Raw genomic sequence first — 25,459 nt, 5'->3', positions numbered from 1 at the left:
AAAAAGCCCCCACCTTCCCTTTCTGTCCCCAATATTGGCACATTGTGGCCGTGAATGCCACATTGCTCAGGTAGGTAGGCGCCTGCCTTACCTTTGGTAGATGTCGAACGATCAGTGGCTCACCGCATTAGGTACTCGTTGTTGCTGATTGCTATAAGGCATCTTATGTCTTGGATTCATCTACTCAAAGAACCCGAAATCCAAGCCAATCGGCGTAGAAACACAAACGTACAGTCTTGAGAAATGTACTTGTCCTCGTGGCACTTCGATGTGAATCAACATGGTCAGTTCTCAACCGCGGGATCACCACTTCGTTTATCCTAAGTAGGGAACTAGAGGACCAGCCGAGGTAGAACAGACTGCTCCAACTCGTCGACACTACCACTGCTGATCAAGAGCGCATACTCGTTGTATGCCGCATTAAGTATCACATCTCGGCTGCTTGCATTTCCTCGTGGCTCAACACCATCTGAAGCATCCGCGTCAATAACTTTTCGATACCACTCCAGAGCCAAATGATGCAGACCAAGCATGTGGAAAGTCCTCGCCACGCCAAAAAAGGCTTCTCTCTTCTCCTCCGGCGGTCCAGAAAGTTTAGAATGGCAGAATTCAAATACGCAGGCGAACCCTTGCATGATGAGATATTGACGATTGTCGGCCTGCCGCTTGAGAGCATGATGAATGTATCCTAGCCCCACGCTGAGACTGATCATTGGGTTCAGTGGATCCAGAGTTCGTGCCCTGAGGAAGTAATCTAGCACAAGGGTTCACATGTCAGCCAAGGTCTTTTTGGGAAAAGGTCAGTCGTTTGTTTGACTCACTCAGTGCAAAGGTGTAGCTGGTCGAAGTAAAGAGAATATGCCCATAAAGCATCAGTAAACAAGTATCGAGCTGTTTCGCCTCACCAGTACTCGTACGATCGCCGACCGAGACGTCATAGCTCCTATCTGCCTGTGCCGTACCAAGGTGAGAAGCATCAATGATCTTGATCTGGCGTAAGATATACTTTTGCGCAGGTCCTGAATTGTACCATGACGCCGGTGATTGGCACAGTCTGCACAATGCGGCGAACATGCGGTATGAATCCGAGTCTAGCTGTCGTACCTTCATGAAGAATCTAGCGACAGCTACACACATCTCTTCGTCAGAAAGATATATTGCGCATGCTGTTTCCATCAGTCCATCAGTCAGTCATGCATCTCGAACACGATTGGAGAGAATTTGACCTACCTGCCCATGCGACATGGATTAAGAACATGTAATCCTTGGAATTGACGAACACGATGGAATCTCGAGCTGCTTCACAAACTTGGTAGGCCTCTTCAGCACGGTTATCGAGGGCAAGGCTGATGGCGTAGTCAAGGAATAGTTCGAGCCATTCGCCGAAAGGAATGCCTCTATAGCCGTCGTCCTCGTACGTTACGTTCGTCCTCCTCTCATCCGTCAGAGATGGTGCCATATCTGTAGAAACTTAGTATAGGGGCAAAGGCAGTGTTCGAGGCGATCAAATGCATACTTTTGGACAATCTTTCGGCCAGTTCAGAAAGGCCAGGCTGAGTTCGGGATGAAGCGCTGAACACAACATCATTGGCGGCTCCAAGAAACTTGAGGTATTTGTCCCAAGGATAGAACTTTCTGAAGGATCTAAACTCGCCAACAAGATCGCCAGCAGCGGCCATCCACGTTGGGATTAGGGAGTGATCGCCTGCCTGAATCTCCTTCTTTAGGCTGCGCACAACTTCGTATCGCCTTGTGAGCTCATCTGCCCGGGCTCGCTCCTCCTGCATCCGTTGATCGGGAGCTATCAGGCGCTTCGGGCGATATCTCGGGCGAACAATTCCGCTGTTCGCAGGTCGGCGCTTGTACTCCCGTCTACGCCGTGACTTGGCGCCATCAGCCAAACCGGAGGCTAGAGATCCTGATAAACGGTGACTTCCAATGCCACGCATATCTCCACGGCTGTCGCTGGACAAACCCCCTTCATCGTTGATGCCCTGAAGAGCAATCGCTTCAGTCACGAGAATGTAAGCCTCCTCTTCTTCCTTTGCCTTTTCGTATATCGTAGCTAGTTCATAACGGGCGTCGATATTAGTCTCGTCGACCTGAATAGCCACAAGAAAGCAGTCTTCTGCCGCAACGTTGTCGGATTTCCTCAGGTAGCAGCGGCCGAGTTGAAGCAGTAGGGTCGCGTCTTGCCCGTATACAGAATGTCGCAGCAGTTCGTAGTAATCTAGTGCCTCCTGGTAGCGCTGGGCGGCGCAGAGTTCATCTGCAATATCTCGAACAAGGTAGGGAAAGTCCTCGATAGCGGTAGCCGTGGCAGATTCAGTTGGATCTAGCCACTGTAGATGGAGCTAGCAGGGTATCAGTAAATGCTGAGGCATCTTGCGCCACTGGAAGACAGCAGTATACATACATCTGATTCCTCGTCGTCTCGGATCTTCAGCCGGTATAGAGCAAGACGGGCCCTGAATTCCAGAGGCAATCCCATGCCATAGGTGTACATATTGTAGGCAGAAGGGTCGAAAGAGGGGATTTGGACACGGCGAGAATGATCGCGATCCCACTCCCTGTCATCGAAACAAGCATCCCATAGTTGGTCGTTTGGTCGTCCGAGCAGCCAGCGTGAAAGCGACTTGAGATCTGCAATGGCGTTTGCGAAGTCTCCAGCGCAGGCAAAGAGCTCCACATAAATGCCGATGTCGTGCCATGATAGTTCCCCCCCTGCTTCCTGCTCAATACTTCGTGCATGTGCGAAGTACGTCTTGTAAGCCGAGACAGCCTTCTGGACATCTTCCATGCCTCCAGAGTCGGCGCAGGCTTCTGCCAATCGTCGAACGACGTCTATGTCCAGCGGGCGACGCTCAATGACGTAGGTGAACTCCGTTATAGCCTGGGAGAAGAAGCCCTGGCGGTGACTGGCTTCGGCTCTACCTAGTCTAGCTTCAAGGCTCGTTGGTTGAGCCTTGATTGCAGATGAATAGCACATGAGGGCGGTCTTGAGAGCGCCTTCCTGACCGCCTTCGGCAAGGCTCATGGCAAAGGACGCACAATCCATCCACACCGCGAAGTCTTTGGGCCTCAGATGAGCAGAAATGACCATAGCCATCAACGCTTGGTCATTCGCGCCTTCTTCCCGGAAAATGGATGCTAGGACGGTCCATGCCTGATGAGTTTCGGCATTGATTCTGATGATCTCGAATACAAGATCCCGAGCGAGGGCATAGTTCCCACTCATAAACGCCTGGTTCACTCCCGCAAGACGAAGCTTGATGTCGCCTCTAGGCTCAGCAGCCTTTCTGGGACCTCGGATGGAGCGCGAAGCATGTTTGCTCCTTGATATCGGCGGTGCCCTCCTCAATCCTCCGTCATCGCCATCAATGCCAGCGCCAGCGCTGGCCCCAGTAGTGTGATGTGAAGAGAGAAACTCTCGTACAGACTGTTCATACTTGGCGATATCGCCTCGGAGCTCCATCTCATCTGAATCGGCATCCGATACAAGATCATCATCGTCGTCATCGACATGGGCATTGTCTTCGAGGTTCGCAGCCTCGACTTCTTTCCATGTTGAATCCATGATGGCAGAGCTAGACGGAATAATCCGATTTTGATGAGCCGGAAAGGCTCAGAACCATTTGCTGTGCGAGGGCAATGATCTGCTGAAAGAGGTTAGGATTGCAAGTGACAAGAGTGCTCAGGAATAGCTGTGTCGGCAAAATCGGTTTAGAAACTTCCTACCTGAGCATTTATCTTGTCGATAGATGATGTGGTTGGCTGAGTCTGCGGGAAATAACCAACCTTTCTTGTGTGGTCGACAAACACCCAGTCCCTTCGAATCGTCTTATCGCGCAGACCGAAATTGGCGGATTGACTGCGAAGTAATGTAGATAGATAAATACAGGCCTCGTGGCTCTAGCGGAAACGCCACCATGCCGTTGGCAACGAGCTGTAGCCGAAAGATTTGGGCAGGCTAGTGTGTCCGAAACCGAAAGTGCACAACAGCTTTCAGAAAGGCAAGAGTTAGAAAGAAGAGGTCGTCGCAGCTGCAAAGTATGAAGCTGATCAAGCATCCCGGAAAAGGCAGAAAGAAAGGTAACGGTACGTGCACCGCGGTATCTACCCAATTACCTCACCTTTGCATTTCCGAAGTTCCCCACTCAGCTTTTAAGGTAAATTTGACATATCCTCCTCGCCTAACAGCTTTTTTGCCCCCTCTGGCGAGTAAAAATGCTAGTGAACAATGTGACCTATGAAGCAAATGGCACTCTTAATTTCTTGTCGGTGTATGTCGATAACCCCTTTTCACAGGGAATCGACTCAATCATGTGGCACAATCGCTGATCAGCAGATCCAGATAAGATAATGTTCTAGAACGGATATTCAACTCTAACACAATCGACGCGAGTAGCCACTCGAAGACATGATCGCTCCTTCTCGATGCGACTGAGTTTTAGATCCATCAAAGACCCTCACGAACAATCATCAGCCACGCGTTGTAAATATGGAGGCGCTTCCTTGCGCGCAGCCGGACACGTAAAGTTATCTTCTTATATATGTACAGAAGCACAGAGTGAGCGAAAACTGACCCTTGGTAGAGGTTTACCTACCCTCCGGACCACTAATTAGATACACACCCGCAATTTTTCATGCTTATACCCCCTTACTATGCTTGTTGTCTATCCAACAACACATTGAGGCCACTGGGCCTGTGGGCGCGTGAATGGTTAAATGTGTCTGTGTGTCCTTGGTGTGGCAAAAGGGGTAAGAACAGCGCACACATCTTCCTTGCATCAACCGTCAAATCCCTTTTTAAGCAATCTTACCATCATTTTTGGCCTCTGTTCACATAGCGTTAGCGCTGGTGCCGCAGAAAAGCTGGCTCGGAAAAGTACCTACCCTTCACTTGCTCAAAAACCTTGAGCATCTTCCTCCTAGCTCCGAGGGCGTTGACTCCACGATCCTCCAACGCCTTGTCGTCGAGCTCAATCAATTCATGCCACTTCATGTCTTTGAGATTTTCAGTGTACTTGTGCAACCGCAAGCTCCTCAGCCAGCTGGGAATATCCTGAAGAAGGGTCGGGTCTGTCGGGTCTTCAGGCGGCTTTGAGCTACCCCTACGACCTCGGGGAGATCGGCCACGGACCATATCGGAGTGGTCTGAAAGGTAACCTTCGTGGTTTCCTACACCTAGCTGGCCCACGTTGACTGAAGGGATGCCGTTGTTGAGAAGAGGAGAGGCGCCATCATAGGCGCTGAGGAACCCATTGTTCTGCGGAGAAGCGAAAGCCATGGGCCCGAAGCCTCCGGGCTGCATGGCAATGCCAGGCGAGCTGGGTCGAGATCGATGTTGGCCGAAGCCCATGTTTTGTGCCTGCAAAGCAATCATCTGCTCGCGACTAAGCACCTGGCCGTGCTCGTTGATCATGACCACGTTGGTATTGGGAATCTGCGCATTCTGAGGCAGACCCTGCTGGCCTGGAGCACCTGGAGCATCGTTGGATCGGGCGCGGCGATACTTGCGAACATCATCAAGAGCGAAGCGATTGTTAACGGTCGACAAAGCTGCTAGTTTCATCGCGGTGGCATTTGCGACCATGTCAGCCTGCGTACCGCTAGTATTGGCGTTGAAATTCGCCACGAGCGGAGTATTGACCATCGACGCCCAGTTACCACCACTCGGGTTGTAGGGTGACAGGAGAGGGAGGTCTGCCGGCTTGTCATTGGTCGTCAAAGTGGTGTTTTGGATATTCTGGTTGCCCGAGATCTGAGGCGGGCGAGGAGACCTCAAACCACTCGACGGGGGCGGCTGGACAAACTGACCCATCGGGGTTTGACCACCCGGAGCTTTAGATCCCTGAACCGATTGATCGCCTCCAGTCCACTGGTTTTGACCATTGGAGTCATGGTTGTCGGCAGGGCCCGCGATTGTCGGAGCAGCCATAGACTGCCGAGAATCACCTACAGCGCTGTTGCGGCTGGACGAGGGAGGGTTGCCCGTCTGCTGGGTGAACTTGGCCTTCTCGGTCGCAATGGCTGCGGCGGCGTCAGGAAACATTGCATTGATGGTGGAAGGATCAAGTCCCGATTGCCGTTTGCCGGTGGCAGTGCTCGTAGGGCGGGCGAGGGAGTTCCTGGACGAATCAACATTCAGCTTGTTCATGGCGTCGCTCAGGCGGTTCGACATTGGATCTGGAATAGACACGTTAGCCGAAGGACAGCAGGATAGTAAGAAGCGTGTAATCATTCGTGCCTTTATCGAAGTTGGCCGGGGATAAGACGCCCGACATGGGGTGGTTCTTGCCCATTTGCTGTAGAACCTGAATGAAGAACCGAATCTGCACTTGGGTGGTCTGCTGCAGCAAGGCGTACAGAGCAGCAGTGCGCTCGGCCTCGCTGAGGACCCTGAACCACTGCTCAATAGCACTTAGTTCGTCCTTGAAGTCCTGGTCGAGAGTAGCAGCGGCCATTTCTTCCAAAGTCGTCTCGTACTGGTCGATATCGGCAATCCACTGTTGGGCGATCTTGTCTTGGGGATCGGCCTCGGGGTTACTATGGCCCTGGCCCTGCTGAGAGCCGTAGAAGTCGGACGACGGGCGGATCCGGCTCGAGGGAGATGCGTTGGAGAGCGCAGCCATGTCGGCAGAAGCTCGAAGGTGGCTGTTGGCTCCCATAACTCTCGAGGAGGGGGGGCGAAGAGACGGGTTTGTGTTGGCCTCCGGGGTGCTGTTGCGGTTGCCCGCAATGTGACTGCCAGACATATTGAGCATTGTCGACAGACAGCGCAATGATAGCGAGGTAGAAATCGCGCTGGTAACGGCGGCGAAGTTGATGTCGTGAAGACGGTGGAAAATTGGCAGGTGGCAGATGAAACGATGCCGACGACCAGTGAAGGGTGTCGTGTCTTTGTGTGATGATGGAAGGGGGGTCGGCCCGGGCAAGGAGGGACCAGCGCTGTTTCGAGATTTCGAATGACGGTAACGTCAATCGAATCAGCAAACAAGCCTAGCCTCTGTGACTCTGTGATTTGAATCAAGAGTGGGAGAGAAGGAGAGAAGCTACAGCAGCAGACGGTGTAAATCCACGTTAGCGATCACACGCTCGCCTGTCAAGAGATCCAAAGGGACTTGTTGACTTGGTTCGTTCAAGTGAAGACAATAGCCCCGAACGGCCTGTTCTTTTTTTTTTTTTCGTGTCTCTGGCTGCGGCAGAGCTCAGACGGCGCGAGTAGTGAATCGTAGGGTACGTATTCGCTGCCCAAAGCTCCTGCAGAAACCTGCTGACCTCAAAGGAGTCGGGGATTAATTCAATGAGGAACTGCTGCTTAACACATGTCTCTCCGAACGGATGACAGGGTCTGGTTATCGGGCCAGAATTTTGGGGTTTGGTTGAATGTCTAGAGGAGGGTCCGAAAGAGACAGTAGCCGGTGGCGCAAGCCGAAGCTGCTGATATGGGAGTCGAGGCGAGTCGCGTTGTGCTTTGTTCTGCTTTCCGTGTGCTCTATCGCAGCGAGGGGCGCGGGCGACGACAACGGAGCCGGGGAGTGGTGGGAGTGGTGGGAGCGGGATGACAAAGGTAATGCACTTCTGGCAGGCGGGCAGGAATTATTCAAGAAATGCTGCTTCCAGGCAGGTAGGTAATACGATATTCAAGGCTGGCGTCGTCTGAAAGTATTACCCGGGGGTGGTGGGAACAAAAGGGGAACGGAATTCGCTTCTCGAATTTGCAGGAGAGGTACTCATTCATGTACTGCACTGCACCACGGCTGGCAAGCGGGAAGAGGAGGGAAAGAAGGGTTCAGCAACGTGGCGTGGTCGCTGCTTAGTCACCGGGTTGGTGCAGTTATTCAACCTTACCACCTGAGGTAAGGCAGGGTGCCTCGCACGCCGTACAGCATGGGGCCCGCCTCTGAGAGATTGATCTCAGGTAGGTAGTTACCTCAGATAGATCAGACGGAGTACCTTGAGGTAGGTATCCGACCTCGAAAGTATTGGAAAGGGCACGGCAAGCTTTGATCGCACCGAGAGGAGTAGATATGGCCACACGTCCCCGTCGGGAATGTACCAATGATCCCCAATGGAAGCATGCTCACTATCAGCCAAGTTCCTGTGGCCCCCGTTATTTCTTCGTTTCCCAGGTATTAAGGCGCAATTGGCGGGTATTTTCAACTTTAACTTTAGATGCCCTTCAAGAGGGTACGTACGCGTCTCGCCCCAAACCCCCCTCCCCCGCTCTTTCCATCAACCCCCTTTACTTGCCTCATGCAAAAACAGAGAAGAGAGAACGGCATGGCAAGAATCCGATCCATCAGAGAGACGCCAATGCGTAGGTGTGTAGTGAGGTCGTTAAGTGGAATTGATGGAACGCCTCGCTGATTGAAGAAACGAGGCTGACTGGCGATGATTCTTTGAGCTTCCTTGCTGAGTTGCTTTGTTAAGCTGCCAGCATGCGACTTTGCCCCAGCGACGAATGACGCCCCTCCCTTTGCCAGTTAAGTGTCCAATAGCTTCATGAGTTGATATTGAGTTACCGAGTCGCAAGTCAGCCATGGAGGCAATCAATTCATGTTGAGCATTTACGGCCTTTTCATCCTGGTTATTGCGAAAGTACCACAGTCAAGGCAGCGAAACTGGGATTATAGACCCGCGATCCGATCTCACAACTTGCTCGGCTGGGCCATCCGGAACTTACGGGGAGAGCGTCGTACCGTAGCAAGGCAAGTTCCTGAATATTCAAGGCAAGTATCCGACTTGGATACCCAAACATATTGGATCGCTGGGGCAAATAGAGCCCATGGGACCCTGGAGATTCTCGGGGTTGACCGTTTTTCATTAATCACGTTCGATGTCGGGCGACCGTGGAAGGTCGGCGTAAGGTTTTCATCTACTTGGTTGTGATCCTTGAACTGGCCTGATATCGCACATCATAGTTCACCCATCGGGGCACGGCTGATGGACGTATAGTAGAGCCTCGCTGCATGTATCATTCCGTCACCACGCCCCTGGCAGAGTCATCGATCTCTCTTGTCGGGTGTCATCGTTTGGATTTCGAAGCAGCATATGCCCGACCTTCGCGGCTTGTTCGGTATCCGAGAGGGTTAAATCGTGCTTGATTCGTTTGCTGGCTCTTTCAACCTAATTGCCAGTTCCATTTGATTCCCTGATGCCCCAATGCGTCGCAGCCGTGCTGTAGAAGAGACCAATAACCATGCGTCCAATTTCCTGTCTATGCCGTCTCGCGCTTGCCCTCCTTCAGCTCCTTCTGTGAAACTTGTCAGCAAGCGTCGCGGTGGAGGTCGGTGTAACAAGAATCCTTGTAAACTATTCTTTGGGGCAATCCGTACCAGGGCCTTCATGGTGCCGTGCAGAGCGTGACGATGGTTGCGGCGGAACTTGGGGTCAGTTCCCTTGAGGGAAGGGTATCTCGACGTCTTGGGCTTCTTGATACTACACGGTAAGAAAAGGAACAAATGGTCAGTAAAAGCACACCTCAGAAATCGGTTGACATGGGCCAGAAATGAGGTTTGAAATCGTACCCGTTGCGGTGCGCCTTGCGCGACTGGTTGTGCTGCGAGGAGTTCTTGGACTCTGCGCTCAGAAATTAGCTAAGCTCTCCCGGTGCGAGCAACAAGGCTCGCAGAAACAAATCGTCGTGACTTACTGGCCATTGCTGCGGTCGGAAGGTGCCCCTAACGTTGAATACTAAAGCCTGGAGTTCGTGATGTGGTCGAGGGGATTTCGAGTATTGTGATAACGAGGCTGGCCGTGGGGTGGTTTGGTGCATGCTAGGCTCTTCGGTGTTGTGGGTCGAAAATCTGTGCCCTAATGAACTTGCTGAGCCATGGTGTGGCTGAGTCCCGTCGCGCTAGTGCGCCACCATTTGAGGTAGGTCCTTACATGATTGAATGGAGTGTGTCAGGCTTTCCAACCCGTATAAAATTATACCTCAGTTTTCATAATTGAGTACCTAAGATAGGTCTGTAAAGTATTCAGTGCGGATAAGTCATTGCAGGCAGGACTGCCGGTATGACTGCATGGAGCATCGCTCACCTTACCTACCGAGACAGATACCTACCTCTCATCGGTTGGAATATTTCAATGTCACTTTCGGACTATCGTCACGAAAACATAACCATATTTCTGATTCACATACCGCGAAGGGTTTCCTGGACTTTTGTGTGTCATGCTGTCATAATTCTAAATTACCTTGTCTACTTCCAAGACACGTAGGAATATCATCAAAGAGCAAAATTGGGGGATCGAAACGTGCTTTACTCTATCCTAGCTACCTTGAGTTGTCGGTTGTCATCTCTACTGTGCTAACCTCTTGTAGTGACCGTACAGTGCTCTTGTGTTCTATCCTTGTCACCATACAGATTAGTCCATAAGTTTGCCCACTCTGTCTACAGTCTACACCCTATGAGATATTATCTCATTTCGCTATACATGACGTCGAAAGGCCAGCCGCCATTGGCTCCTTGACGAGGTTGCTTAGGCAGATGTATGCATGTCGCTACCGTTCTCTCAAAGAGGTTTGATGGCAGATGCGCTGCGAATAACTTCGGGACTCCGTGTAAAAGCCTGCAGCCGCTTCGACCTCAGCGTCCTGAGGTAGCGGAAGAAGAGGACAAACAACAACTCCATGCTATTTCCGAGTTAGCACCCTTACGATGGATATCTCAAGTCAAATAGCATCGTGCTTACCGCTCCTTTGTCATCATGAGGATGCCCTGGACAAGAAGGCCCTTGAGAATCTGTGGCCCCATACCCTTGAAGAGACCAGACACACCCTCTCGCTCCATGATGAAGTTCATTACCTCGATGAAGCTGCCGAAAGGCTTGCCCTTCCTTTCGGGTGGCGGCCTAGACTGCAAACCTACCTTTGCGACAATGAGAGGCTGTGTGGCAATCGTTGCGAGTGACTTGGAGGCAGCACCAAGAACTATATCATCATCATCAGCCAAAGCCGGCCCCGTCAAGACCTTGCAGTCCTGGAGGGTGCAATAACGTACGGAATGCCTCCCAAGGCTTGAGGTTATTCTTGCCAGGAAAGATGACTTCTTTCAGCCTCTCGTAAGCTCCGTAAGTGATTGCAGGATTCACCACGAGCACCAAGCTAGCCTTAAGCCCCCTCCAGAGCCCGAACAGCCCATCCTCTCCATCGATAACTTCCCGTGCAGTGTCGACAAAACCTTTCCTCTCGGTCTTGCGTTGGGTTTGCTGCCTTGTCGTGATGACGGCGACAGGAATTGTACAGAGCTGGGCTACAGCGCCAGCGATCGCGCCCAGACTCAACTCGACGAGTGTCGAAGGTGGTGCCGAAGTTTTGGCAGAACGCAAGTAGAGGGCGCGCACAATGGAATACCAGTAAAAGTATGCAAAATTGGTAGAGGCGACGCCAAGGAGAGAACCACTCATGCCGGCGTAAAGGCCCTTGACGCCATCGTCAGCAACAATTTTGCTCAGGGCATCCCAGGTGGACGAATAATGGGGTTCGATAGGTTCGGAGGGATCAGTCGCTACTGCGCCGGATTGCGATTTCACTTGGACCTGCAGGCGCGTCTTGACGCTTCAACGATGAGAGGTTAGCCAAAGACGATCTCTATGAAAGAATACGACAGCATAGAGTGGCTTTGAGGCGGTAGAGAAGACAAATATGTGAGGGTGTGGGTATCGCGGTAGCATCGTATCTCTCACATGTCAAGCGGGTAGACTAAAGCATTGGCGAGCACAGCACCGGAGGCGCCAGCAACTGCCTTGCCCCAAGGTGAGATGGAGGCTGATTTCGACTGCGCAGCCATTGTATTGTTGCCGAGTTCAGGTTGAAGAAGCAGTCAACAGGCACACGGATCAAAGTTCTCTGTTAGGCGTTTGGTCGAATAATCGGGCCCCAAGTAGGGAATCGTTGCGCGCAATGTCGGTAACGGTGACGATATCGGCGTCGGCGTCGGCGTTGCGGTTCTGCACCGATCAAGATCCGAGGCAAAGGGCGGGAGGGGAAGTGATCAGGTCGGAGAACGGTAACGGACAAGCAGTGAGTACCAGCAACAATGGGGAAGATGCGCGAGCGCGAGGAATGGTCCAAGAAGTTATTGGCGACGATTAGATATATGATTCAAGGTTCTGGGACGAATGGCCCAAACTGAGAGGGCCGCTCTCAGTGCCCATGGGCCATGGGGATTGACGTGCCGGCCACTGCGCCTGCGCGGGTGCCGGGACTGGCACTTGAGTCGTCGACCTCGGCCCTTGGAGATGACGCTAGAGGCCTGGGCCGCCATATGCTCGGTTAACCCGTGAGGTCACCTGGTGGGGTTTCGGCACAATCAATGGCTACCTACCTTACGGTACCTTACCGTAGGTAATACTTCCTGGTGACAGACTGCCGCACTATAAGCTAAGGGGAGGTAAGGTAAGCAAGCACACCAAGGTGCCGGTAAGATACCGTCGGCAGGCAGGAATCTTGAGTGAAAATGTGCGGAAGGCTAATGGATGCGAAGCAGCATAAGGGATCCGTACCAACGGGTTAGTCTCGATACAAATACGTGACTGGCTTTGAAGAATGGTTGCCGGAGACCTTGAACTCTCTGAAGGTAGGTAGCCAAAATCGGCCATATGAGAGCGGAGCAGCCGGGGAAATGGGGCCAGCGGCCCAAGAGGTGGGTGACGACATGAGAGGCAGGTTGGTGATGGCCCAGTGCCGAGGTGATACAGTCTGTCTGGCTTCAAGTGTTTCATTTGGCCAACACATCCAGGTATGTAAAGCTGCCCACTCTCTAACATACGGCACCGCGGGCACTCAGCTTGGCCCATGGTATCTACAAGAAGTCCTCATCTTCATGCCAATAGAACCCGACTGAATAAAACCTGCCAAGGGTTGAACTAACGAAGTTAAATCAACTCGGAACTCGACGGAATAGTGCAGTATTACAATGTCCAAGGTGCCGTCCTCCATGATCTAGGTTGCAATCCCGTGTAAGTCCTGAGCAGTTTCCGAGCACCCAGATTACAGGACGTGCCTTACGTAAGATGTGGTAAGTTCTATTAGCAGTCCTGTGCCTTACCTGTCGTTCAAGCAAGCCAAGAACCTCCACATCTAGGTAAGCTAAGGTATCTATCTATCTGGAAATTCCATTCTGATAGATGGTATGTACCAATGTCCAGTCCTGCTGCCCTCATCCAACAGACGAATGGGCACAATCTTACCGTGCTCCCAAGGCCTAGGTAATCTGCCTTGCCTCACTAAATCCAACCCTTTGATATCCACGCTTCTGATTCTCTGCTTGGCGCTTGCTCCGCTCCTTTGGGCGCCTGGCTTGGTTCAACTCGACATAACCGCCAGAACACCAAAGTAGGCAGGCTTGAAGTGTGAATTGAAGTGAACTCTCCTGCGATTCTGCGCTTCCGCGTTCCGATCACGCCCACAAAGTCTGCTTGTCTTGCTTCATCTGTCCTTGGTCTCGAGAGCTTTCACCTAGGGCCCGTCTCAACATTTCAACTTGGCTGGCCCTTGGCCGATCGACTCTGTACCGTTTTTGGGTTTTGCTTTGCACAGCCTCAATCTGGTGCCCGCTCTCTTTCGTCTCACCCCACGACGAATGCATTTCGCGCTAAGACTGCGACTGCTTCCCCGCGCCCATTTTCAGCCATAATTGCCCGCGCTCATGATACCAACCACACAACATTCGGTCCGGAATCAGAGTCAAGACTGGTGTTAGAGAAAGTCAGAGGAAGGTGTGATCAGATAGCAGGTAGAGCCAGGGGCGGTTTTAAGAGGCACGGCCAACAAACCCAAGCCCTACTACTCAACCTGTCATCGCTCCACTTGCTTTCTTCCCGAATCTCACCTTGCTTCCCGCCGTGTCGGGTCGCAACGCATCGACTACCTACCTGCCTACCTTACTCGTGACCTCGACATGCGACTCGAGTAAATCTTGATTCCGACTCCCTGTATAGGAAGCTAGTTTCCCTGAATCAATTCCAGTCGCGCGACCGGTATTCTCGCCTCGACTTGACATTAACGACTGATTGCAGCTTCAATTAGCTGCTTGTTAGCGGGAAGCATGGAAGCCAAAGCCATTGTGAGTGAGTCTCCAAGTCACGCCGCGACGCAACACAGAGACCCGCCTCAGCTGACCAGAGTTGCCTCGGTGTCCAGAGAGAAGAGGCCCTTGTCGCCAGATCGACAGGCCGTGAAGCGCTGAATCATGCCATTACCGCCGCCGACTTATACATGAAGGCAGCACACGAAGCTAGTTCACCAGCCGACCGCTCTCGTTTCAGGAAAAAGTGCGCTGGACTTATTTCTCTCGCCGAAAAGCTCAAGTCTTCCCCCAAGACTGCAAGCCCGTCTCTGACCCAGCCAACGGTTGCGACCATCACCTCTGCTTCTAATCCTAACTGCCATGTGCGCCATGTCCCATCCAACGAGAGGGCTATCCTTCTGCGCTCATCGCGACTGCATGGCAACATTTTTCCGCCATGGCAGGCTGAGCCTGATGTTGACAATTTCTCCCTATCTCAGGGCCAGAATGTTTTCTCGTACGTTCGCATAACCGCCAAATCGGCCGAAAACTCATTCGTAAACCAGTGACCCTGCAGAATACACAATGTCCGCCAGGCAGGAAACTATTCTCGAGGCATGGCAGCGACCCGTGGACCAGGCGAGAGACGATAACGTAGACGAGGACTTTATGGCCTCGGAAAAAGAGTGCGATCTCGTACAGGATGTCACGACCGACTGCTCGGTTGTAGCCAGTCTATGCGCCGCCATGAAGATTTTACAAGGTGGCAAACAATCAGTCAGTCAATAGTGGTACGCAGAATGCCGTTGACCGCGCTTGCTTACCAGTCTTATCAGATCCTAAGCTCCATCATGTACCCCTACAACCACCAAAAGGGGCGGCCGATGATCTCCAAGAGTGGCAAATACATATTTCGCATGCACTTTAATGGCTGCTTCAGACAAGTCGTTGTGGATGATCGGCTGCCTGTCTCGCGGAACAATCGCACTTTGTTCGTTGTCGACCGCAAGAACCCCAATCTCTTGTGGCCAGCTTTGCTGGAAAAGGCTTACTTGAAGGTACGCGGAGGGTACGACTTCCCTGGCAGCAATTCGGGGACCGATTTATGGGTAATTACGGGGTGGATTCCTGAACAGCTGTTCTTGCAGAGGTATGTAGGGACTGCCGTGTAAGCCCGGCCCGGGGTGAGACGACTATCGGCGAGAACTAACGCTAAGACGTAGCGAAGATGTAGACGTTGAGGGCGAATGGGACTCCATCAAAGAGGCATACCATGCCGGGAATTTGATCATGACCCTAGGAACCGGTCGCTTGACGCAGTCGGAAGAAGACGCCCTGGGTCTTGTAGGCGAGCACGACTATGCTGTGTTGGAGATTGACAGCTCGCCCGGCGCCCGTCGCTTACTCGTCAAGAACCCGTGGTGTGATGGTCTGGTCTGGAAAGGCGTCGGTTCATCTGGAATCGTTGAGCAAACGGCTGCTGTGTCGTTATTAGACACATTGGTCTCGATCGAGCCAAGGCCCTCTGAGCTTACCAGGCCTGTCGGGTCCTTCTGGATATCAGTGGAAGACGTTGCACAGAACTTCGAGTCCATGTATCTCAACTGGAATCCGGACCTGTTCACACATAGGCAGGATCACCACTTTACGTGGCGCGTGCCCACCAAAAACATGACGTCCTCTGTTGCCCACAATCCGCAATACTCAGTCCTGTCACATACGGAACAGACCGTGTGGATTCTGCTCAGTCGACACTTTGCAGACGAGGAGCTGGAGATCGCAAGGAATAAATCAGCTTCCTTGGCAGCGGCATCGAGACAACTCGGCTTCACGAGCATCTTCATCTTTGAGAGCGAGGGCAAAAAGGTTCAGGTGAGGGAGGGCTTTGTCTATCAAGGCCCATATGTTGACTCGCCACAAACGCTCGCCAAGTTCAAACTTCGCAGCGGAACGCCCTATACCATTGTCATGGCCCATCAAGACCTCCCGCTGGATCAATATTCGTGTACGTTTACTCTCTTCTCAAAGGCACTACTCGAAGTCAAGCCAGCCGAGGAAGCCATGAGCCACTACCAAGAGCTGTCGAGTGCTTGGTCCAGGAGAACTGCTGGAGGCAATGCGTCGTCCATCACCTACTCCCAAAATCCGCAGTTCAGCATCTCTGTTCCCCAAGCCACGCCTCTGTCCATACTTCTCTCGTCAGGAGACCGAGAGGTAGCCATTCATGTCGACCTGGTATGGGCACACGGAAGACGAGTGACGTCGATCGGGGTAAAGGATGTTGTGGCTAGTTCTGGCGACTACCGGAGAGGCAATGCCCTTGTTCAGGTCCCTCTGTTGGAACCGGGCACATACACCATTGTGTGCTCGACGTGGGAGCCGGGGCAGCTCGCCGACTTTGGCATGCGGGTAGGGTCTCAGGTGGAATGCCAGATCAAACCCGTTTTAAGCGACAGAGCCGGCCTTTTGCGAAATCTGGCGCCAGCCTTCATCTTTAACGAAGGAGAGGAGAGTAGGCGAGCGCTGGTCACGGTATCACGGTTGTCCCGGGCCCAAGTTGTGGCGCGGTGCCCGCTGCAGACGGGGCGAAGCAACCAGCCCATTTCTACCACGGCCGTTCGCGTTTCTCTCGTCTACGGTCGAGTGCCGCAGGAGTCGGTACTCGCCATGTCAGGGGGCGGCGAGTTCCGGGAACTGACGATGGCTATCAGGACACCCGAGTTCGACCTTGAGCCCGACCGTCTTCGACAAGACAAATTATGGCTTATTGTGGAGCGGCTTGGGAGTCAGCAGGGTCGCCAGAGCATCGAGGTGGAGGTTTTGAGCGACAACTCAGTTCACGTTGGCGAATGGCAGATGACCGATTCCTAGTAGCCATGGCACAGGTGAGAGGCTAGCCAAAGGCTTCGGTTCGTCGCCACAGGTGGAAGGCGAAATTTTAGTGGTCTGGTAGGTACCTAAGCCCTGCTCATAGAATTCACTACGAATCCGCGATGCCTCCCTCCCTTCATCCTTCTCCGTTGCCTCCTCCTCCCTCCTTTACCCATCTCTCGGGTGGACGGGTTGAAAAGTAGACAAAAGCAAAGGAAAAAGGCCACAAGTCAAGTAGATGCCCTAATACCAAATATGAGAAAGGGATCTTCCCTTGAATTGCCGCTTGAATCGAAGACGATGTTTGTGTTGGCTCTTGTGAAAGACTGTTCGAGAGTTTGCGTTCTCCTAGCCGGCCACCACCCATCAAGCAAGAGAGAAGAGAAAAGAGGGAGAGAAGAATATAAAGAAGGGACAAAACGTGACGTGACGCGGACGACTCGTCAATGTGGTATATGATCCACCGCAACGCCAGAATCCTCGTAACAAAAAGGCAGAAACAATCCCCATTCATGAACTCGTGCCGTGCCAATTCAAATAAGCTCCAAAACAAGTACCAGCCCGAGACAGCCGCCTCCTCCAAGAACAAGAAAAGAAGAAGAAGAAAAACGAAGACAAAAACTAACGAAGAGTTGGTGTCACCCACTTTGCCAATCTTCGCTCGTCTCCCCCTCTCAGGACCAAAGAAGGGGGGAAGAACCAAGCATCACAGTGATATCTGGTCACTCCGAATATCCATCTACTATGTACAATCAACCACCTCCTATATGCTCATTCCGACATTCTGGCAAGATGTCGTCGGTGCCGAACAGCCCATAAAAGAGGAAAGGAGAAGAAAAAAAAAGTATTTACGTGAAAAGTACCAGATGGCACATTGCTCAGTTGATTAGACAGGTCCTCCTCTGCGTCGTCGGCCGCGATTTGGCCCATCTGGTCTCTGTGACAACACATCCCGCAAAGCAGGGTCGTCCTTATCTTTATCCACGTGGTGTACCCGAACATGTCTGCATACTCAATTAGTTACGTCCACAGCCGAAATCAACTACCTGACAGCAACAACACGTTTGTGGGGGGTTTAGATTGATCAGGATGTGTGACAAACATATGGATTCATCTTACCTCTGAAGATTATCTGGCCGAGGATACTTGTGCTCTCGGTCAGGACAGAAAGGGCATACATATCCCGGAGATTCGTGAACGAGCCCGTGCCTGATCATCTCATTCTTTCTCTTGAACCCTTTGCCACCCTCACTCCGAGGGCAGCCTTTGACAGAGCAGTAGTGTGGTCGAGCAGATGAGTGAACATTCGCGTGCGAGTTGAGCAAGTACTGAGTTTGGAATGGTGCCGCGTTGCATCCCGAGAAGGTGCAGACATAACCTGCCTGAGGATTTGTAAGACCGTCGATGCTCATTCGATCCGCCACAGACGTGGCGGGCGTTGAAGCGGTCTGATCAGTGCTCGGGGTTTCTGCTGTACCGCTACTATAGTCGGTACTTTGTCTGTGATGGCCACCGCTCGATGAAGACGCGTAGTAGTAAGGACTGACAACGGCTAGAGGATGCGCAGGCGATGGGTGGTCTCTACGAAAGCCTTCATTGGGCGAAATTGGAGGTGATGTGTGACCGATTGGAAGCCCGGCGAGTGAGGGTAGTCGGGGGATATTGGTTGGTGGCGACCGGGGATATGAAGCCGTGTGTCGCGCAGAACCCAGATCATGCTCAGGACTTCTAGCAGTATCTGCCAGGCGCTGCAAGTCCCCAAGCTGGGATCTGATAGATGGTAATGGACCATGACCGCTGCCATCGGACTTGGGGGAGTCCAGAAGTGGAGGAAGACCACTGGGAGCAGACTGTGGAGGGCTCATCGGGGACGTGACCTCGGCCTGGCAAAGACTAGGCGCGGAACGACGAGAAGTGTACTTGTCCCCAGCAGAGTAAACGACAGCTGGGGCAGCTAAGCCATGACTTGGCCGATCATCGCGAATGGGCAACTCCCGACTGCCAGGACCTAAAGGCAATGCCTCATGTTGAACCCGGGGTCTCTCTCCTGAGCGCGATTGATCGATTTTGAGTGCTCCAGCAGTAGAATTGGTAACTGGGACAGATGGCTCTGGAGCACCAGGTGAAGTGAAAGCCAAGGCGCCGGCAGCGAGAATCTTGAGATCGAAAGGTTCCGCCGATTTGTCCATGTCGCGCTCAGGAGAGGTTGGGGAAGAAGACTCAGATTCAGATCCGTTGTCAGAGGCAAGGGGTTCAAGAGCGGCGGCCTGGGCGACGTCTGGCTGTCTGCCGTTTCCGAGATGAGCCACTAACACGGCATCGCCTTGAATGGGCTCGACCTTGCGACGACCGTGGAACGACTTTCGGCTAGGGCTCAGAGCAGGCGGAGGACTGGGTGAGGGCTGTAGTCTGGGGCGGTGAGCTTGCATTTGGGGGCTATCGTGAGGGAGGACGTCATCGGGGTCGTAACAGTCGCTCGCAGCTGTGTGGTGCATGTGGCTTTGAACAGCCGACGCAGTCATAGTTGTCGCTACCGGAGAGTGTCGTGGCTCACAGCGCAAGCGATATCAAGCCGCCATGGGGCAAGTTGCAGGGTAAGGGTCGCAGCAACGACGGGTGGCTAGCGACAGAGACGGCCAGAACGGTTGTCGTAAAACTGACGGTAACAGCGGCGAAGGAAGGGTCGACTTTGGAGGGGCGGTAAGTAGAAAACGATGGCCGCGAGGCGCCACGGGGTATCAGTAGGTTGCGCTGCTATGGTCCCTTTTTGCGCAAGGCGGCAGCTGTTGGGGCCGAGGGGAGCGACAAAGACAGCGTCGCTTCGAGGACGATGAAGTCGGCAAGTGATAGAGGGAGTATTGCGCGTCGCGAGAAGTCGGCCCCGAGACAGCTATCGCCGCCGTCGTGGACTCCGGGAGAAAGCAGCCGATGAGGGAGTCGAGAAGGTGATATGCAGGTGCAGGTAGGAGGACTGGGAGGAAGAGCGGACTGAAAGATGGAGGGCGGCCGGGAGTTGGAGGATGGGATGCGGCGACGTTTGGATGTCAAAGACGGAGGTCGGTGTGGCCTCGAGCAGGGGGTGTGGGGAGAATGAGGAGCAAGCGCGGGAGTCAGTCGGGTGCGTGATTCTTTGACGGATAAAAGAGGGCGCCCAGGGACGGCAACCATGCAGATGGATGCACGAGGCAGGGCGAGCGAGGGTCAGCAATAGTCGGGTGTAGAACACAAGTTGAGTGAGCGGCAGTGGCAGCGGTAGCGGTAGTGGAAGCGGTAGGTCGGACGGGTTGGAGGACAGGTAGGTAGGTATCTTGGCCCGTCGTCGGACGGGGTGCCGATGAGGTAAGGTCAAGAATCCGTACCTACGATAGGTGACAAAAGTAACAAAATTTGGGCGAGGTACAGATGAACAGTCTCGTCTACCTTAGACAACCAGGCAAGAGACGAAGGCGGTAAAGAGATTGAGGGGCGCGACAACAGCACCTCAGAGTCAAACAGGAGCGAGTTGTTCATGTTGCAAAAAGGTCCCCATCCGGTTCTTGCTTCTCCAAGGTACTCAGCGGGAGGGAGGCTGTCCTTTACTGTTAGCGCATAATTTCTTGGAAGCGTATGAGAGATTCGCCCAGTGCCACAGATAGATTCAAGGGACCGCGTGACCCTAGCGATGAACAAAAGCGGATTTTGGGGGAAGGAGGAGGGGGGACGTGGAGGCGAGAAGAGATGAAGAAGCCGAGTCACTGAGAAAGTGGATATGGGATGGGCGGAAGCGCGCATAGGGATTGCGGGCACACTACACACCTCAGATGGCGAGATGGGGTAAGGAGAGGTACCTACCCAGGTATCCAAAGAGTAGGGATACTTACTAAGGGTTATGAGTACGAAATAAGGGAAAGGATTCCTCGAAATATGAGGCTAAGTAAAGATCAGGCAGGCCGCAGGAGTACCGGTCCATAGGTCGAGGTACAAGAGTTGCTTTACATGCGTAGTGCAAAGTACAGATACCTAAGGATAAGCAATAAGGCACATACATAGTACAGTGCCTTGGAGATATTTCGGTGGTGGTACACGGAGCGGGCAGTAATGAAGTGCAAGTCTACGTACCTTTTCCCCTTTCTCAGCCGCCCTCCCTGCCTCCTCCGCAGGCTTGTCCAGTCTCTCTCTCTCTCTCTGCCTCCTTCTCTATCTCTTTCCCTTCCTCTGCTGCCCCCCCCCCCTCTCTGTCTCCCTCTCACTCATTTGTTCCCGGCCCCGTCCCTGGTTGCGTTCCCGTTGCGCCTCACTTCCGGGCCTGGCAAGCATGTTTGATCGGTACTGTATACAGAGCGAGGCACGACAACGGTTCCGAGAGACCAGCAGGGCAATGCTCCTAGGTATTCGCATTTACAGGCTGCGCTACAAGGCAGGCTGAAGAGCGGGAAGGCCTCATGCGATGAAATGTGCAAGAGTAAGATCGACGTGCCTCTATGTCACATCAATGTTCAGTAAAAAGACACGGCGGCCTGGTTCAACAAGGGTATCTTCGTCGCACTCCCTCTTGTGCGGCGTGCCCTCGACGTGGGTGAGCATCATCACAGTCTTGACTAGGCGCCAACGGCCTTACTTGCGGTCGTAGATGCGGCGGATGGGCTTATCTCGGCAAGGAACGACCCAGGATCGATTCAGCGCCGAGCTAAGAGGTTACCAAGAACCTGGACCAGCAGTTTTCTCACAAATTTGCCATGCACCGCTTTATCTGTGTTTAGCGCGGGGGCATGATAGGAGGCGGGGAAAGAGAGGGTTTTTAGTCTCATCAAGTGACATTACCACAAGCAGTCGAGAGAGCTGGTTTCCATGTTACACTTGTCAGATTGTCACCCAGCATCAATGGTCACCCAGGCACTCGAAATGCTCGTTGAAAGGCGCAAGGATGAGAATGCCGCGGCGGGAACCCTAGACGGACTGGGGAGACTTCATTCTATGGGGAGTGACTTCGAAAGTATAATCTATACATGGATGGGCAGAAGGGACGAAGTACCGGTACCGCATTTCGAATGATGGTCAAGATGGGATGGAACAGTCTGCAGGATCGGACGGCAGTACTATCACAAAGGAAAAAACTTGGAGAAGGAGGGGAGAGCCATCCTGCCAGGTTCTATGCGGACGGTATAGTAAAACCTCGCAATTACATCGGATAAGAAATTTCCCTCGGCAAGATGACCTTTGTATCCGTATGCCCTTTCTGCATCTCACTATATCTTACCTTGAGGAAAGCGTCATTTCCCTCCTTCGGAAGATTGGGAGGACAGTCAGGTAGTCAGCCTTCCGTCATTGTTTTCATCCTTTGGTTGACTTTGAGCAATGCAGAGTTGCGGAAACACGGCACCGCAAGCCCATGGTCCACTGAAAAACGGCATCATGCGCAAAGGCCACAAGGAACGAAACGAGACCATTGTGGAAAAAGTGCAAGAAAGCCGGTGGCTGGTGGACGAGCACAAGACGGATCGCGGAGGAAATGAAGGCTGACAATGACCGGGGCATCCCCAAGGAATGCGGCAGGTACTGCGCACGAGGTACCTACTCCGTACGACGCACATGAGGTTGAGCTATGGACAGAGCATTCTACCCTAGGTAGTCCATACATGGAGAATGAAGCCCGTGGAGTTTTCACCCAATTCGGTTGACAGATCACTAATGCCTAGGTACTCCGTAATCTCTATTCTTGGGCGAGGCCCTTTCCGCAGGTCTTGGTATTTTGCAAGTTCGCAACAACTTGTACACTATCACTGTACGAGCGGGAGTTACCTTTGTCAATGACAATTAGCCGCACCCAATGTAATGGATGGACGAATGGGACGGAAGTGGAGGCTCAATCCGAGGCATGGGGGCCATGTCCCTGATCAGTGCTGGTCACTGGTCGCCGTCGGGCCAGGCCCAAGCTGGAACTTGGAAAGCCCTACCTTATTCTGTACACTCTGGTTCACTTCACGAGTCACCGCACCTGACGATTCCTGTCTACCCACCCTTTCTTGCTCTTCACTTTCTTCTGCAAAGCTCCGGCAATGTTTCCGTCAACTCGCCTTTCCAAATCGCAGGTTTGCAGTGCGGCCTTGGCTTGAGGAAATATGAACCTTGGAACTGGAATGGAACGATTTGGACGAAGAGGGTGGGTGCCTAGTGTGTGTGTGTGTGTGTGTGTTCGTGTGTGTGTGTATCCAAGTCAACAAACACTTGACCAAAACATCAAGTCATCCGTTGAGCCATCCCCGCGCGTTAGTCTTGCACCTAACCACACTCACCTTACTGATCTGCAAGTTCGAACTCTGCTAAGCAACCCTAGGCGTGGATGATTGTTATTCTCTCTCTCGGGTTTTCTTTTCCCCCTCCGCTTCAACAACTCAAAATTTGCCTCGTCTTCAATCAACCGATCGGCGGAATTGTTTACCTATCGTCTACTGCTTCCCTTAGGTACATCAGTGCAGACCAAGATGTCGGGCTGGTGTGCAACTATTCGGACGGATACCTTACCTCTCGGCTCGTTCGTTATTACCCCACACTAGATGGGCTCCTCTCCAAGCCAAGTCCAACATTAACCCCTCACAAGCCTTCCTTCCCATCGAAGACCTGCCACTCGCTGCATCAACTTAGACGGAGCCCACTTTGCTCCGTTCTGTCCAATCGTTCAATAGAACCCTCCAGAGTCCCCCTTCCCATGCCACCATTGCCCGTGATTGATCCATGCGTCCAAGCCGCTAAGCCTCTAAGCCTCAATCATCTATACATGCAATCGGCCTAGAGCGAGCTGACTCGGGCTGCCTCATTGGCCAAGCCCAAGGCGGTCAAGCAAGGAGACCCTTCTTTTCGCTACTTCTCTTCTTTGCGGAGTAAAGTACCTATACCTTACTTGTTAGCTTTCAATGGGATGGGGGACTAGCTAGCTACCTTGACGCTGAGCTACTACTCTGCACAAGTCGCAACATTCCACCCATCTCCATGTCTCCTTCCCACGTACCTCACTCAGGAGTCCTCTTTGCAAGAACGTAGTAATTAAAGCAATTTATTCTACTACAACCTTTTAGGGTCCGGCCTGCCTCATTAGGGGCTATCTTTAACTTTATTTGTTTTTTTTTTATTTCTACTTTTGCTGGCTGCTCGGGCGATTCTCGATATCGGTTACATAGTATTAACACACAGTATCAGTAGATACTCCTACTATCTCCATAGACTCTATATATAGGTATATATTTACCTATTTAGACCTTTTATTAAATAAATAACTTCTTATATAGTAATTTTATTATATAACTCTTTTTATTATAAAAACTTCTTTTATATACGCTTATTACCCTTATATTTATATATTCTTATTTTTATATAAATATTTACTTTTTATATTTTTTATAGAAATATTTTATATTACCTCGTTAAAACTATACGTACTAAAGAAAAAGTAATATAATTTAATTATAATATAAAAAGTTATTTATTTAATGAAATGTTTAAATAAGTAAGTAAACGTATATATATATATATATATATAAGTATAAAAACTTATTATTAAGATATCCTATAGCTTATTAATTAAAATATGATTAAGAAGCGTATATATAAGTGTTACGAAAGTAACTTTGTTTACCTTATTATTCGCCTTATTATCAGTATTACATAAGCAAACTATATACTATAATAATCTACGTTCTTCGTAAATTATTATAGGTATTGATTATGTAAGCAATATTACTTATATAAGCTTACGTGAGCAATGGAAAGTACTGGAAGGAAACGGAATAAGCTAGAATCCTCTCGAGACGGAATTACGTACTACGATTACGTATTCACTTACGTATGCGCTTATTAATTATTTTATAATTAATAAGCAATGGAATATTCTAGTAGGAGGTTTTTATGCCTATATATAGGCGTGTATTTACCTACTTAGACCTTTCGTTAAGTAAGCAACTTCTTATATAGTAATTTAACTATATTACTCTCTTTATTATAAAAACCTCTTTTATATACGCTTGTTACCCCTATATTCATATATTTTTACTTCTATATAAATATTTTTTTATATATTCTTTTATAATAATATCCCGCATTACCTCATTATAACTATACGTGCTAGAGTAAGTAAATACGTAATTAAAATACGTAAATTTATTTTTAAAAAATTAAAAAATATTTTTATATTTTTAGTACTTTTTATTACTTATATAAGCTTATAAAAGTAGTATTACTTATATAATTAATATATATAGTGACTTATAAAAACTATAAGTTAATATAACTTATAATATACTTATATAATATTAATAATAAAGTAAATAATAAAGTAAATAATAAAGTAAATAATAAAGTAAATAATAAAGTAAATAAATTTATTTTTGTAATAAAGAGTTATTTAATAACCTTAAAATCTCAAAGTTTATTTTAAAAAATAGTATCTAATAGCTTTATATAATTATTATAATAGAATGATTATTTGATATTTAATTATGTGCATTTTTTTTGGGCGCATTACTTTAAATGGGCGGAGGCGCAGACGTACCTCACTCAGGAGAAATCAGCACACTGTACCCAAGATTAAAGAAAAATTA

At 50.9% G+C, this 25,459-nt stretch overlaps 8 protein-coding genes across 8 annotated transcripts; 2 read left to right on the top strand and 6 right to left on the bottom strand.

The window, feature by feature from the left end:
• Positions 1–332: 332 nt before the first annotated feature.
• CPAR01_15099 (RNA polymerase III transcription factor tfiiic) lies at positions 333–3,577 on the bottom strand (the record flags this gene model as incomplete). Its single annotated transcript, XM_060499349.1, has 5 exons — positions 333–754; positions 822–1,166; positions 1,231–1,461; positions 1,517–2,354; positions 2,417–3,577. The coding sequence occupies 5 exons, from the start codon at positions 3,575–3,577 to the stop codon at positions 333–335; spliced, it is 2,997 nt and encodes a 998-aa protein (XP_060341781.1).
• A 1,275-nt stretch (positions 3,578–4,852) lies between these two features.
• On the bottom strand, positions 4,853–6,160 carry CPAR01_15098 (VTS1; the record flags this gene model as incomplete). Its single annotated transcript, XM_060499348.1, has 1 exon — positions 4,853–6,160. One exon carries the CDS (start codon positions 6,158–6,160, stop codon positions 4,853–4,855), a length of 1,308 nt encoding a protein of 435 aa, XP_060341780.1.
• A 43-nt stretch (positions 6,161–6,203) lies between these two features.
• CPAR01_15097 (SAM domain-containing protein) lies at positions 6,204–6,758 on the bottom strand (the record flags this gene model as incomplete). The annotated part of the gene is made up of 1 exon (XM_060499347.1): positions 6,204–6,758. One exon carries the CDS (start codon positions 6,756–6,758, stop codon positions 6,204–6,206), a length of 555 nt encoding a protein of 184 aa, XP_060341779.1.
• Positions 6,759–9,223: 2,465 nt separating this feature from the next.
• CPAR01_15096 (60S ribosomal protein L29) lies at positions 9,224–9,665 on the bottom strand (the record flags this gene model as incomplete). The annotated part of the gene is made up of 4 exons (XM_060499346.1): positions 9,224–9,259; positions 9,342–9,444; positions 9,534–9,585; positions 9,659–9,665. The coding sequence occupies 4 exons, from the start codon at positions 9,663–9,665 to the stop codon at positions 9,224–9,226; spliced, it is 198 nt and encodes a 65-aa protein (XP_060341778.1).
• Positions 9,666–10,521: 856 nt separating this feature from the next.
• On the bottom strand, positions 10,522–11,798 carry CPAR01_15095 (uncharacterized protein; the record flags this gene model as incomplete). The annotated part of the gene is made up of 4 exons (XM_060499345.1): positions 10,522–10,642; positions 10,702–10,939; positions 11,010–11,566; positions 11,695–11,798. 4 exons carry the CDS (start codon positions 11,796–11,798, stop codon positions 10,522–10,524), a joined length of 1,020 nt encoding a protein of 339 aa, XP_060341777.1.
• A 2,259-nt stretch (positions 11,799–14,057) lies between these two features.
• On the top strand, positions 14,058–16,889 carry CPAR01_15094 (PALB protein; the record flags this gene model as incomplete). Its single annotated transcript, XM_060499344.1, has 5 exons — positions 14,058–14,079; positions 14,127–14,535; positions 14,615–14,795; positions 14,855–15,168; positions 15,242–16,889. The coding sequence occupies 5 exons, from the start codon at positions 14,058–14,060 to the stop codon at positions 16,887–16,889; spliced, it is 2,574 nt and encodes an 857-aa protein (XP_060341776.1).
• Positions 16,890–17,775: 886 nt separating this feature from the next.
• CPAR01_15093 (C2H2 type zinc finger protein) lies at positions 17,776–19,411 on the bottom strand (the record flags this gene model as incomplete). The annotated part of the gene is made up of 2 exons (XM_060499343.1): positions 17,776–17,893; positions 18,009–19,411. The coding sequence occupies 2 exons, from the start codon at positions 19,409–19,411 to the stop codon at positions 17,776–17,778; spliced, it is 1,521 nt and encodes a 506-aa protein (XP_060341775.1).
• A 2,667-nt stretch (positions 19,412–22,078) lies between these two features.
• On the top strand, positions 22,079–22,381 carry CPAR01_15092 (uncharacterized protein; the record flags this gene model as incomplete). The annotated part of the gene is made up of 2 exons (XM_060499342.1): positions 22,079–22,175; positions 22,230–22,381. The coding sequence occupies 2 exons, from the start codon at positions 22,079–22,081 to the stop codon at positions 22,379–22,381; spliced, it is 249 nt and encodes an 82-aa protein (XP_060341774.1).
• Positions 22,382–25,459: the final 3,078 nt, after the last annotated feature.

Source organism: Colletotrichum paranaense (genome assembly GCF_030867605.1).
Source record: "Colletotrichum paranaense strain IMI 384185 chromosome Unknown Scaffold_18.1, whole genome shotgun sequence".
NCBI lineage: Eukaryota > Fungi > Ascomycota > Sordariomycetes > Glomerellales > Glomerellaceae > Colletotrichum > Colletotrichum paranaense.
Note: the sequence above shows the minus strand (reverse complement) of the source record. Positions and strands in the feature narration are given on the sequence as shown.